This window comes from Chenopodium quinoa, unplaced genomic scaffold, assembly GCF_001683475.1.
Source record: "Chenopodium quinoa cultivar QQ74 unplaced genomic scaffold, ASM168347v1, whole genome shotgun sequence".
In the NCBI taxonomy this organism is placed as follows: Eukaryota; Viridiplantae; Streptophyta; class Magnoliopsida; order Caryophyllales; family Amaranthaceae; genus Chenopodium; species Chenopodium quinoa.
Genome location: NW_018745174.1, coordinates 2,160,139 through 2,173,806, shown reverse-complemented (window position 1 = coordinate 2,173,806; position 13,668 = coordinate 2,160,139). Strand labels below are relative to the sequence as shown.

Genomic DNA, 13,668 nt, shown 5'->3' with positions numbered 1-13,668 from the left:
GTAATCGGATCAGTTTAAACAGGTTGCGATTCGAAAACAGTTCGATTTTAACGGTTTAACGGGTTATGGCAGTTCAGTTTAGACGGTTAGCGGATTATAATGGTTCGGTTTATACGTGCGGTTTTAACGGTTTCGGTTCATAGACGGGTCGGTTTAAACGGTTAGCGGGTTACAAATGGTTCGGTTTAAACGGGTTTTTTTCGGTTTAAACGGTTTCGGTTTATAAACGGTTCGGGTCATTAACGGGTTTATAAACCATTCGGTTCGGTTTCGTTTCGGTTCGGATTTGCGCAGTTTGGTTTGTTATCGGTTTACGGTCCGTAACAGGTTGACATTGAGCGGTTCAATTCGGTTTCGGTTTGATATTGAACGGTTCAGTTCAGTTTTCGGTTTATAAACGGATCGGTCCGTGATGGTTCGGTTCGGTAACGGGCGGTTTCGCGATTCGGTTTGAAAAGTCCCACCCCTAATGGACTCCAATTTTGAAAGTCGACACAAGTACAATATGACGCGACACCAATTTTGAAAGTCGACACAAGTTCAATATGACGCGACACCAATTTTGAAAGTCGACACAAGTTCAATATGACGCGACACCAATTTTGAAAGTCAGCATAAGCCCGACATGATGCAACAATATGTTAGTTCATCTAGGAGCGGCTCATAGCTCGTTAAAGCATGAGACTTGTTGGCACAACAAGCACACGGCCCATGCCCACCTTTACATGACCCGCCTATTAACCCCGGGTTTCTCAAATCAACAACAATTGAGAATTGTGCGAGAAACAAACGCAAAAAAGGCTCCATATTCCAAATAATGGCAATTTTGTTATCGTCTTCCTCTCTTCCTTCACTCCCTAACACAAAGCTCTGCATTTCCAGAGATGCCTCGGCTGAACGTTGCAGCACAATCACACCATTTCCAGGTAAGCTCAACTTCCCTTTTATTTCCTCTCTTGTTCTACCTTCTATAAGAATCCAACATATACCCACTTCCCCTGAATTTGATTTTCATGTTTTTTCTCAGGATTGAACAGAAAAAATAACAAAAATTGTTCAATTGTATGTTTATCTGTAAAGGGTAATGCTAAAGTAAAGAAATTTGATGTTATAAATGGTAATTATTCAAGAAAGAGTGGTGTGAATGTAGTATTGAGTGAGGGAAGAGATGAGGAAGAGAATCATGGGCTTGTATGCCCAGGTTGTGGGGTTTATATGCAAGATAATGACCCTAATCTTCCTGGGTTTTTCAAGAAAAAGAAGGTGGCTATTGATGAGGATGAAATTGAGGGTTTTGGGGATGAAATTGAGGGTTTTATTGATGGAGAAGAAGAGGGTTTTGGGGGTGAAATTGAGGGTGTTTTTGATGGGGAAGAAGAGAAGGAAGACGGTTCCATTGATGAGATTGAGGGTAGTTTGGAAATGATTGATGCAGATATGGAGGATGATGGGTTTGATTGGGATAGTGAATGGGAGGATGAGGATTTAGAAGCATTGGATGGGTTTCAACCTGTTGGTGTTGGTTATGGTAATGTAACTGAGGAGTTTGTGAAGGAGAAGGCAGAGAAGAGGAAGAAATTATCGAAGTCGGAGAGGAAGAGGTTGGCTAGGGAGGCTGAGAAAGAGAGGGAAGAGGTTACAGTCTGTGCTAGGTGTCATTCTTTGAGGAACTATGGGCAAGTGAAGAATCAAATGGCTGAGAACTTGATACCGGATTTTGATTTTGATAGGTTGATTAGTACTCGTTTGATGAAATCTTCTACAGCGGATTCAACGGTTGTTGTCATGGTTGTTGATTGTGTTGATTTTGATGGGTCATTTCCAAAACGTGCTGCCAGATCTTTGTTTAAGGCTTTGGAGGGAAAACAAGATGGTAAATTTAGCAAAAAGTTGCCTAAACTTGTCCTGGTTGCCACAAAGGTTGATCTCCTACCATCTGAAATTTCACCTACTAGATTAGATAGATGGGTTCGTCATCGTGCAAAGGCTGCAGGAGCCCCAAAACTTAATGCTGTGTATTTGGTTAGTTCTCGAAAGGATTTGGGGGTGAGGAATTTGCTATCCTTCATCAAGGAGTCAGCTGGCCCTCGAGGGCATGTTTGGGTTATTGGGGCACAAAATGCCGGTAAATCTACCCTAATCAACACATTTGCAAAGAAAGAAGGTGTTAAAGTTACAAAGCTTACTGAAGCAGCAGTTCCTGGGACGACGCTTGGGATACTAAGAGTTGGAGGGGTTTTGTCTGGCAAGGCCAAGATGTACGACACTCCTGGTCTCTTGCATGCGTACTTGATGTCCATGAGATTAAACAGGGAAGAACAAAAAATGATTGAGATACGGAAAGAACTGAGACCTCGAAGTTATAGAATTAAGGTAAGTTCTGTTCACCTAAATGTTTCTGAACTTACAGTTTTAGGACTAATGTTGTTTTTAATTTGGCTGTGTACAACGTAAAGAAGGTTATGGAATTCGTTGCTATATAACTGAATGTGTCTATTATACACTAAATTATATTATCTGGCATTCTGCATCATGACCTATTAATCTATTAATATTGTGTTTTATGTAAATTCTGATTGTTATTCAATGCAGGCAAGCTGTTGTTGGTTATACTTACAATGGTTCTTCCTTGAATGTAGATGTTAATTTGACTGCTCGATTGAGGGTTTTTTATGTGTGTGGCTATAGCTTCTCCCTGAATTCTAGGTCCTGAGTTCAAAGCTTGCCAAGGGTTGTGTGTGTGTGGGGGGGGGGGGTGTTAGGGCTGTACTTAGGTGCTCTGCAAGTTAGTGTTCTACTTAATGTTACCCAAAGGTTTTTTGAACTGTATGCTGTTTTAATATACTAGTACAAGAATTATGTAATTTCAATGATATATGGTTGATTACTTGATGTAAACCTGGATTCCTTATTTTGCCATTGGTATAATGTTCATGTTTTGCTACTTCAAGTGACATTTTACGTATTCCAAACTTAATTATTTTGCTTAACAGTAATAAGTTGCATCATGCTTATAGATCTGTGTTATAATTGATGAGCTTGCGAGACACTTTGCAGGCAGGACAAACAGTACATATTGGTGGCTTAGTGAGACTAGACCTTGTCGAGGCATCAGTCCAGACGATTTACGTGACAGTGTGGGCATCACCAAATGTGTCTCTTCATTTAGGGAAGACTGAAAATGCTGATGAAACTTGGAGTAAGCATGTTGGTATCAGGTTACAGGTAAGCATGTCAGCCTTGTTGAACATCATGTTTCTTATGTCTTGGTCATATTTACTTTTCTAGATAATCTTGATGATTAACATCCTAAGCACAATTGATCTGAAATTTGGTTATTAACTGTTACTTGAGCCATTGGAAATTTGGATATCTAAACCTTCCCCAAATACAATAAGAATGTGAGATTTGGTTGCCAAAATCAATCATTGCTTATAGACAGTAGATTGTCAATATTAGTTTATGCTGTAAAACCTATGATGAGCTCTATACTACTCCTATAGAGTGGTTAAGAAAATGTGAACTTTGTTCTTGATAGATAATTTGGGTGTATCTTTGAGGGATTGGGCCATTGGGGTGTGGTCGTATTTCTCTAGGATTGCCTTTTGTGGATAGTAGGTTGCTACTTTCACATTCATGTTATTGTTAAGTCATTTCACTGCAGCAAAGGAAGATTAAAATAAAACTTGAATTAAGTGTGATTGTTATTTTCTTAAAAAAGGTCAATCAGTTTACAAGACCTATCTAATTATCATTGAGTTCTACCTTTCTATTAACTGATATTTCTTTTAAATAGCTAGTGTATTGACTATCGATTACAACGTATCGACGTATCGTGAATAATTTTGCATTGCTAGCAAATTTCTATTACTAGTATGATTTAAGAACTTGGGACAATTTAATGTGGCTTCTTTTAAAGGAGACTCAATTTAGAAGTTAAGGAGGGCTTTATAGAAACTAAAAGGGCCTACAGTCCTTGCAATTAAATCCTTCAGTATACACAAAATCAACATACCCTTACAATATCTGCACACACAATACAAACTTGTGAAAAGCATATTTTGCAAGAGAATGAAATTGAGAGTTGAACAGTTGACGTGATAAAACATTTCAAATACATTGCCCCAACAACGTCAATATTGTTTTGAAACAAACTAGTGGCTTCAAGCCTTCAACTTGGCTGCTAACTCTTGTGAAGGCATGAAGCCGATCTCATCTGAATATATGTCAGCATCTTATGTGAAAGGCGGACTTAATTTTATTTTCTATAGCTTGTATAGAATTAACCTTGCCTTTGATCACTCTCTCCCACTATTATCCTGTAGTCTTCACCTATGTGATGTATGCAATTAATGCAAGGATCGTTGATGATCCCAGAGGCTTATCCTACTCTGTTTTGTAATGATTTCAACAGTTTGAATTTTGCACTGAATTTGACCATTTTTTCTTACTAATATACTCTTACAGAATCAAATCTTACTATGTATAATGTTGGATTACTCTCATTGTATTTATCTTAAAATATCTATGTTTTAAATTTTTAATCATAAATAATTAAAGATGTCAATGGTCAAACTTGTTGGCAAACATGAAAATCAGGATAAATTAAAGAGTGAAAGACCTTAGTCTTTTTTCCTTGCCTTACACTAGTATGTTATTACATGTTTTTTTTATAGAAGAGCTAGGGGTCGCTATTAAAGCTTTAATGTCGATGAAGAACCTTGTCTGTTTTTCAAAAGCTGATTCCCTGTATCGTGATAGAATCTGCTTAGGATAAGGATGTCAATTGACGATTAAAGGGAGGCGGAAAAAAAACAAAAAACAAAACAAAAAATAACCAAAAACTATAGGTTCAGCTGTTCCGCAGTTTCTATATTTTTCTCTGCAATTGTGATAGAATGTGTTTAGGCAATGTCTTTAAATATCACTTAGGGACATTCTAAGTTTTGGGTAAAATTCATGTTGTATATCGCTATGGCTCTGTGGAGCATGAAATTGTGAATTTACATTAGCAATTGCTATCATGAACATACTTGCATACTTTGCCAATTCTTCTATGTAGAACATTATTCATGAACATACATAATTTTACCATTTCATTTTGATGGATGACAACTAATACCCCATTTTCATTATTTTTGGTTTGATCTTTTCTCAGCCTCCTGTAGGAGCAGATAGACTTCCCGAAATGGGGACCTGGACAGAGAGAGCATTTAAAGTGACTGGAACTAGCTGGGATGTAAATAGTTCTGACCTTGCTGTAGCTGGGTTAGGTTGGCTTGCTTTGGGTCTCAAAGGTGAGGCAACCTTAAAGCTATGGACATATGATACTGTTGAAGTTGTCTTACGGGAGCCTTTAGCTCTTGACCGTGCTTCGCATCTTGAGCGACCCGGGTTTTGGTTGCCCCAGGCTATATCTGACGCTCTTGGTAACCAGAGTAAACTAGAAGCTCAGAAAAAACAGCGACTTGAAGATGAGAGTGAATATGTGACTGCTTGAAGCATATGGCTGTATCTCTCTTCTTGAAGGCACTGTACAGGATTCTGAATTTGGTTAAAGCATTTATAAGATAACCTGTTGGTTGCTCTCAGCTGAGCTTCAAGATTTTGTCGGTTGGAGCTGCATATATCAGTGTATTTTCTATTGTATTTGAAGTTTAGATTCAGCATAGTGCTATAATACGCGGCAATAGTCATAGCAAGCAGTCCTGTAAATGCTGTTGAGATGATCAATCTTAGGATTATAGTTCTGTTGATTCGGTAGCTTACCAGCATGTCTGGCATACGAGTGTATTTTGGATTATAATTTCCCTCCGATTGCTTAATACAATACATCCCTTTTTAACTTGTATCAGATCCGAAAGATTCTGAGAACTGAGGATCAAACAGGGTATTGCCTATTGTCGACATCAATGTTGTGATCCCCTCTGCACCTAAAAATAGGCACTATAGCCTTTTTCAGGCGTTTGTACTATGCTCAAATCTGAACATGCTCCTCATTGACGATTGTTCTTTTGCGCCAAAACATCGGAAGTTCATATTCTCAGATCCTATGTATCCATATATTTTGAAAAATAATGCAAGAGGCCGAGTTTGGTTAAAAGTTCTACTTTGTCGATATTGTGATTGTCTTTGCACATTTCCATTTTCTAAATTAGCAATATTTAATCGAATGTGTCAAGCATAGCTAGACTCCTAGAGCTCTAGAGGTAGTTACAATCGGGTATACAAATTGGCGCAAGTAAAACCTACTTAACCCATTTTTGGCAGCTTATCCTGATTAGACGAGAATTGCAACTAAATTTAGATAACCCGCTCTAACTAATCTTCATTGTGTCTGAATTAATCCCTATCATAGTATATAGGGATAGAGTTAGATTGGATTTACTCTACTTTTATTTCTATTTAAAAATAGTCAGATCTTTAATATAATACTCCCTCTAACCTTTAATTAGATTCCTACTTCTAACATTTATTTCTCACATAATAGAGAGAAGTAGAAATCTACTCAAGGGATGGGAAAAGTATGTAAAAATTTAAAATTGTATTGATTTATGTCCATTAGCAAATAAGCATTACCTCTCATCTGAAACATTCCGCGATATTCAGAGTTTTCGGCAATAAATATAGGCCAACAAAGGAGAAGCATGAAAAAAGGAGCTTGAGGAACCAATATGGCAATATCCAATGATTCCAGTCACATATTCAGGAATCCCAAAGTATAACAGGCTACAAGCCAACACCTGCAACCTGCCCAAATCAGACGGTATCAGCCCACCTATCACCAGGATGGAGATATTGCAACATACCAAATAATTCCAATCACATTTTCAGGGAATTCAGCAATCCCAAAGTATGGCTCACAATGGGCCGACACCGAAACCCCTGGTCCCAATAGTCCAGTACTACAGGACACAAGCCACCACCTGCTAATATCAGACTGTTGCAGACCAAACCCCTCACCAAGATGGAGAGATTACAACATCCCAAATTTCTGGCAAGGTGTATGCCTGCAAGGCTGTAGCCATCTACAAGGAATTTTGAACACACCAAACTTCTACAAGATGGTAATTGCGTCAGACATAGAATAAGAGGCCAATATGAAGATTTGAAAGTAATCTCGCGTCATTTTTCTTAAATATCATACAATTTTACTCTCTTTCTACATTCTACACTTGCTCGAAAAGTTTCTTGATTTTCTGAAGAAAAGAAAAGGCATGAACAAGGAACTCATACAAGAGCTTCAACCTGGCTCTGTACAGAAATTACAGCTATTAAAAGAGAATCATATTGTTAGCAAGGAGCAAAACTGCTCCCACCTATGACCCTCTACTTCTGAACGGGCTTTTCCGAGAACTTGAATCCTGACTTCACATCAACCAAGGCTGCAGACAGAGGAAATAACCATGTGAGCAACAAATTAAGATGCCATTTTATTATGTAACGGTGATGCAGCTAGTTTACCAGTAAATTCCAAGTCTACATACATTTCAGACTTAAATAGAGGTTACATGTGCTAAACTTCACCAATTTACACTTATCTTTTTTTACTGATGGGGTAATGTCATTCAAATTCCTAACTTGATATCAATTAAAGTGCAAATCAAAATCATGCACCTATTGGTGTAAAGATACTAATGAATGTCTAATTCAGCTTAGCTTAGCATAATAAATAGTATTTCAAAAAACTTTGGGACTGTATATATCATTTTCCATAAAAATCAGCTAAAGAAACCCAGGTTAAAAAAAGGAAAAAAAAAAAAATGCTACTAATAGATCACACAATATTCACCTTCTCTGGGTAAAAGCTTGCTTTCCTGAGTCCCGGTAGATTTGATGAACTCCTCAAACTGAGACTCCATGAGCAACAACTCTTCATCAACACCAATATCGATTTCATCAGGAAGCAAGTCAACAACATCGTTCTCTTCAAAATTGTTCACGTTGTTGCCATACAACATTTCAGCTTCTTGATGCTGACTTAGCCAATAATCCCGGAACCACATTGAGGTAGTGATCAAGTCATACCATTCAGGTGAAAAGTCCTCAACCTGTCGAAAAGCAGCAGGAATGTACAATGGGGCATTGGGATTCAGCGTTGATCTTACACCTGAGACTAGAGCCATCTTTTTATCTGTAGAATTACTCTTCAAAGTTACCTACTTAAGAAGAATAAATAGCATAAAGAAAACGATCAGCAGATAAACAATTGGGAGCTATTAGTTAAGAACTTTGGAAAGATAAAAATTCAAGTGCACAAATGTCATACAAACCAATTTATGTCAAAGGGACTAGATTTAACTAAAAGGTCTAGTCACATACTCACTTAGATATGTATAGAAATAAAGTTCAATGATAGTTCCTAAACAATCAAAATATATACTACCTCCGTTTCTTAATAGATGCATCACTTTGACTTTTTACACTATTTATATATTAACTTTGACTCCTGTAATCAAACAAAGATATGAAAAATCAAATTAAGTTTATAAACAATGTAAAAAGTCAAAGCAATGCACCTATTGAGAAACGGGGGAAATATAATTGTTAACCATTATCTAATCATCTAGAATTTCACCTAATCATTTCATAGGTGCTATTGTATTAGATGAAAGCAACAACATTTGTGTTCATTAACTATCCTTGTTTGGGATGTTCAATTTGAACAATTATGATAGCAATCAAATCATCTCATCCATCAAATAAGTGTTTTTCTTCTCAAATTTTCAGTACCAAAACACGAGAATGGAATTTAAGAAGAAAAATACACTCTTGACAGTGGATATTATTGAATGCTTTATCATGATAATTCATATGAGACATCCAATACAAAATGAGCATGAAAATATCATGATCAAATAAACTTTCTAGGTCACACATACAGCCTTGCAGAGAATCAAGGTTCCTAAGAAAGGCATGGCCATCACAATATCCACACAACAAGATCCTAGGTTCACTTTGGTCAAATGACAAGATCAAAATACAATTAAAAGCTATATTATTCTCTTTGTGCCTCTTAAATATGCCACATTTGACTTTTTATGATCAAAGATGTCACTCTGATCGATAATTTAAATGATGTTCAGTGGTAACTATTATATATATATAGAGAGAGAGAGAGAGAGCACTAAGTTTTTTACTTTCACAAAATAATATGTAGTCCATTATATCAAAAATACTGGTCATAGTTTAAAATCTTTGACCACAAAAAGTCAAATGAGGCCTATCAAAGAGAAACTTATGTAGTGCCACTATAACGACGGACCATCTCAAAATACACTCACCCTTACACAAAAATTACAAGAATGAATTACTTCAATTCTCACAAGTAACCCATCATTGAAGAGTCATTCTAGCAGCTTCAAAACCTTACAAAAATTGGGCAAGATCTTCAACTCTTCATATCATAATGGTCCAAAGTGCATAACCACAACTCCACAAATCAAACTCCCAAAGCTTCAAACACGAACGTTCCCTCATAAACCAAACAACCCAATTCCTCACAGCCCACAAAACTCTCAAAACTCTGCTTCAAACATACAACTCAGTTGCTTACATAATCAAAATTCTATACTTCTAGCCAATCAGCCAAACCATAAGTAATACAGATGTACCTCTTTTACCCAGATATGATATATCCACACAACTTTTTCATCAGTTTACTAAACTCCCACCTCAAACATTTACACCAAATTTCTTACAAAACCCTATATCTAGGCCTCTAGCTCGATAGCAAAATTGGTTGAGCAAAATTGGTTGGGCAAAATAGCAAAATCGATCGGGCACGAATTTAGCAAAGTCTTCTCCACACCTACAGCTAATCAATCTTAACATCCTCAAATATACATGAATCACCAAAAATACTGCCAGAGGTACAACTGCGCTCGAGGCCATCGAAGCCCCATCTTTAGTCAATCAACATATAATCCATGATCAAACAATTAAATCAGTTTACATATATGATCAAAACGAGGAACTTCACTAAATCATATACTTTTAAGTGTGATTAAGATATAAAAATATATATATTTTTCGAAAACAATTTAATAACTTTATTTTCTTATTATATGCACTTTGAGAATTTTCCAAGGATCGTTAATATATACTCCGATCATCAATAAACTATCAGCAAATTTAACACCTCATACAACAATTATACACAAAATCAAGCTCACTAATCGTAATAACACCCAAAAAAAAAAAAAAAAAAATCACAAATCGAAAGATGGAGTTCAACTAGCGTCAAATCGTATACTTCTGCTCCAATTTGAACTCGATCTTTCGATTAATGAACTCTAAAGTTTAGAATTAGGACTTTCAATTTAAAGTCATTTCTTAAATTGAAAGTCCAAATTCTGTCAAACTAGATCTAAATTAAAGCACAAACTAGTCCAAATTTTATAAACTAATTTAAATTGTTCAGTATAAATTCAACGATAATTATATTGAAGTAAAATTCAGATCAAATATAAACAAACTCAAAAATTCTATAAAAATAAAAATTGATGATAAAAATTATACCTTTAATATTCGAAAGGAGTAAAATATCTTGAACTATTCAGACAAAGAAGAAAAGATGTTGAGGAGAGAGAAAGTGAGGAGAATAAAAAGACACAACTTTATATATATAGACAATAACAAAACCGGTAAAATGAACCGGATATTTCAAAACCGGTGACCGGCCCAATCATTTTTTGACCGACAATAGCAGGTAAACTGTGGGCCAATTACCGGGGACTTGAAAAGCCGTGTTTGGGTGGCGTGTAAATGGATAGACTTTGATGATTTTTTGACCTTTGTGGGGCCCACTTCCCTATGTGTATGAGAATGACTTTTCGTCGATAATTGATGTGCTTTTTTTTAATGAATGGACGGTTGTGATTGGTTGATGAGATAGGAATTTTGTGACGTGGAGGAGATCTAACGGTGGGGTATTTGTGTATTTTTAAAGGACGGTGTAATGTAATCCAACTAATTGCTTTAATTAACAAAGCTTTAATTAGTTACATCACATGTTTTGTTGGTTGATTAGGTATATTGTATGGCAATGACAACATTTTTTGTCTACTTTTGATGATTTTTTCTACTTTCTCCATAATTTCCTACTACTAGTTGTATCAAAATTATTCATCTTTCATTATTTCATTTTTTGTTTTGATACGCGGTCGGCCCAAAATTATTTTAATTTGATACGTTTAAAATGATAGGTATATAAATTAGACATTTTATATAGAAAATCAAAGTCGAGATTCAGGTATACGGATCGTATTATATGCAAGTTTAGGGTATTATTTATGAGACATAAAAAATTCCAAAGTTGCATATAATATGATCCGGAGGTAGTACTAAAATTCGAGTTATTACTTATTCTATTAGTTTAGACCAAAATCTGCTCGCTAGATTCAACCAGGTTTTACAGGACAACAACAAGATTAATGCAAAAAACCCCACGAATAAGGGTAAAAATTGCGGGTGGCGATGGGTCCACCAATCTACTAGTTTGAGAATTAAGTACAAGAACAATGCAGGTTGTTTTTTGTAATTAGGTGCTTGGTTTCAAAAAAAAAAAAATTAGCTGCTAATTACTAACTGCTATAGAATATAATGTCTAGGGCTCTTATCTTGTGTTTTTACAGTGGTTTTTCATCCTATTTATAATAGAAAAGCCTTAAGAGGTCTTGTAACAGCTTCTTTGATAATTCCTTGATAGTGGGAGTTAGCTGATAGGTTCAGCTCCGAGATTCATGTCATATTCTTCATGCTCTTATTCATTATCCTTTGACTTGATCTTTGCCAATAGTTAGTGTAACACCCCAATAATTCTCTCTTAAAACCTGTAAATACCCTGAAGAAAATCCAAGAAAATTACTGGCATGTTACCGCCACGTGTTCAAACGTTAAGGCTTTATCATAAAATAGCAGCGGAAAAACTAACTCAGTTATAAATAAGTTTCAAAACCAATAACCAAAATCAAATTAAATCATACAACTTGGAACCATTAAGGCCCTTATTCAAAACCCCACAAAAGTAGTAAATAAATAAAACCAGAGTTTAAATAAATTCAAACTTATAAAAAGAAATAAACTGCGAATAATAACCAACTCTCCACTCAAAATCCCACAATCATGATGCGAATGCTGCATATGTAAGAACATGTGGTTAATATGCTCCCCAATATTACAAGTGTAAAAATTGGATCGTCACAGGGTCATTGAAAGGCGAAGGCCATGACCAAAGAAAGACACACACAAAAGCACGCAGTCAGCAAAGCTGAGTACATACAAGCTGCGAAAACAAATTAAGAAAATACCTAACATGCTACTAATATTCAAGCACAAGCATCATTAAATGCAGACTCAATTCACGACTCGATTATCAAATTTATTAAGACCTCACTAATTAATATTAACTGACTCATTTATTTATTTCATTGGATTTAGCAATAGACAAGGTTGTCCAACCCATGTCCCATTTGGAACGTCAATAAAGAAAAACCCCATGCCTCCTTTCGGAAACATCAATAAACATCCAATGACCACGGGCGCGACTCCGTGACCGTAGTTAGTATGAGATCTCATCTAACTCCTAGTTTTAAAAAAATATATTTGAAATAAGAGACTCGTAGATCAGACGGCCTCGAGAAAAGTACACGGCTAATACCCCATGTACCCCAACCCCTGATTGCCATTACTCCAGATGTGCATCATTCCAGAGTTTTATTGCTCATCCATCTTGCACTTTACGTGATTTACAGGTTTAGACTTAGTGATGACTCATATACATATCAATACAACATCCCAAAAGCAATTCAATCAAACATGGCAAATTCTCAATTTAGATTCTTAATTTATTAGTGACAAACAACATTTATTAATTATTCCATTACTACCTCGGTGTATAAACACCTTGAGTGCATAAGGCACCCCAAAACCTTAACCTCGTCTTACAAGACTTGAATTTCTCCTTTACTCATCCTGTTTACATAATCATGAGCGAGTAATAATTTGATCTTTACACCAATCACATACCTTTGCCTTTAAGCGCACCTTGCATAATTAAAGCACAAATAATACTTGCATTATAAACTAGTGCACATCATTTGAAATTCACAATGTATACCCAGACAATTTAACCCAGTCAATCCTATACATGATACTAAATTCTCGATCCGTCCTTAAACATGCACCTACAAGCAAGGTTTCATATCTTGTACGTATCTTGAATAATAAACGAATTGGTATGCCACTTTACTATCTAGAAATCACCTTCAATAAACTCTTCTCCTTTTTGTGAGGAAATTTTTGGGGATTAATGGAGTATTTATAGGAGAGAATGTTGTAGGGTAAGTAAGAGGATTGGGCCTCATAAAATTAATGGGCCAATTAGGTAAATGAAATGCACTAGGCTTTGTTTGTATGATCATGAATTGTAGAACATAGGTTCATAAAATAGTTTGTGCTAAAATAATTTTCGACCAATATTAATAATTTGAAACTTTTGTACTTAAATTCTGAAAAAGTACAAATAAATATTATAAATAAAATAAAATTTCATTTATAAAATATTTAAAAATACGGGGGATTACAGTTAGTTGGAGAGTAGTGAGAGTCCTATGTGAAAATAGGAGAAGTAGTTTGGCTATCTATTTGATTTGGTCGATTTTCAAC

At 35.7% G+C, this 13,668-nt stretch overlaps 2 protein-coding genes across 3 annotated transcripts; one reads left to right on the top strand and one right to left on the bottom strand.

Annotated features, from left to right (window-relative positions):
- The first annotated feature begins 747 nt into the window (after positions 1 to 747).
- Positions 748 to 5,845, top strand: LOC110710546 (GTP-binding protein BRASSINAZOLE INSENSITIVE PALE GREEN 2, chloroplastic-like). Its single transcript, XM_021888869.1, has 4 exons — positions 748 to 926; positions 1,028 to 2,373; positions 3,058 to 3,225; positions 5,159 to 5,845. Exons 1-4 carry the CDS (start codon positions 818 to 820, stop codon positions 5,498 to 5,500), a joined length of 1,965 nt encoding a protein of 654 aa, XP_021744561.1. The 5' UTR covers positions 748 to 817; the 3' UTR covers positions 5,501 to 5,845.
- A 1,238-nt stretch (positions 5,846 to 7,083) lies between these two features.
- Positions 7,084 to 10,628, bottom strand: LOC110710547 (protein EARLY RESPONSIVE TO DEHYDRATION 15-like). 2 transcript variants are annotated; one of them, XM_021888870.1, is made up of 3 exons: positions 10,522 to 10,628; positions 7,793 to 8,159; positions 7,084 to 7,385 (listed from the first exon to the last, which is right to left on the bottom strand). In XM_021888870.1, the coding sequence occupies exons 2-3, from the start codon at positions 8,124 to 8,126 to the stop codon at positions 7,330 to 7,332; spliced, it is 390 nt and encodes a 129-aa protein (XP_021744562.1). In that variant the 5' UTR covers positions 8,127 to 8,159; positions 10,522 to 10,628; the 3' UTR covers positions 7,084 to 7,329. The 2 variants fall into 2 exon arrangements, with proteins under 2 accessions (XP_021744562.1, XP_021744563.1); XM_021888871.1 differs by having other exon boundaries at positions 7,793 to 8,162; positions 10,522 to 10,626.
- Between the last annotated feature and the right edge of the window lie 3,040 nt (positions 10,629 to 13,668).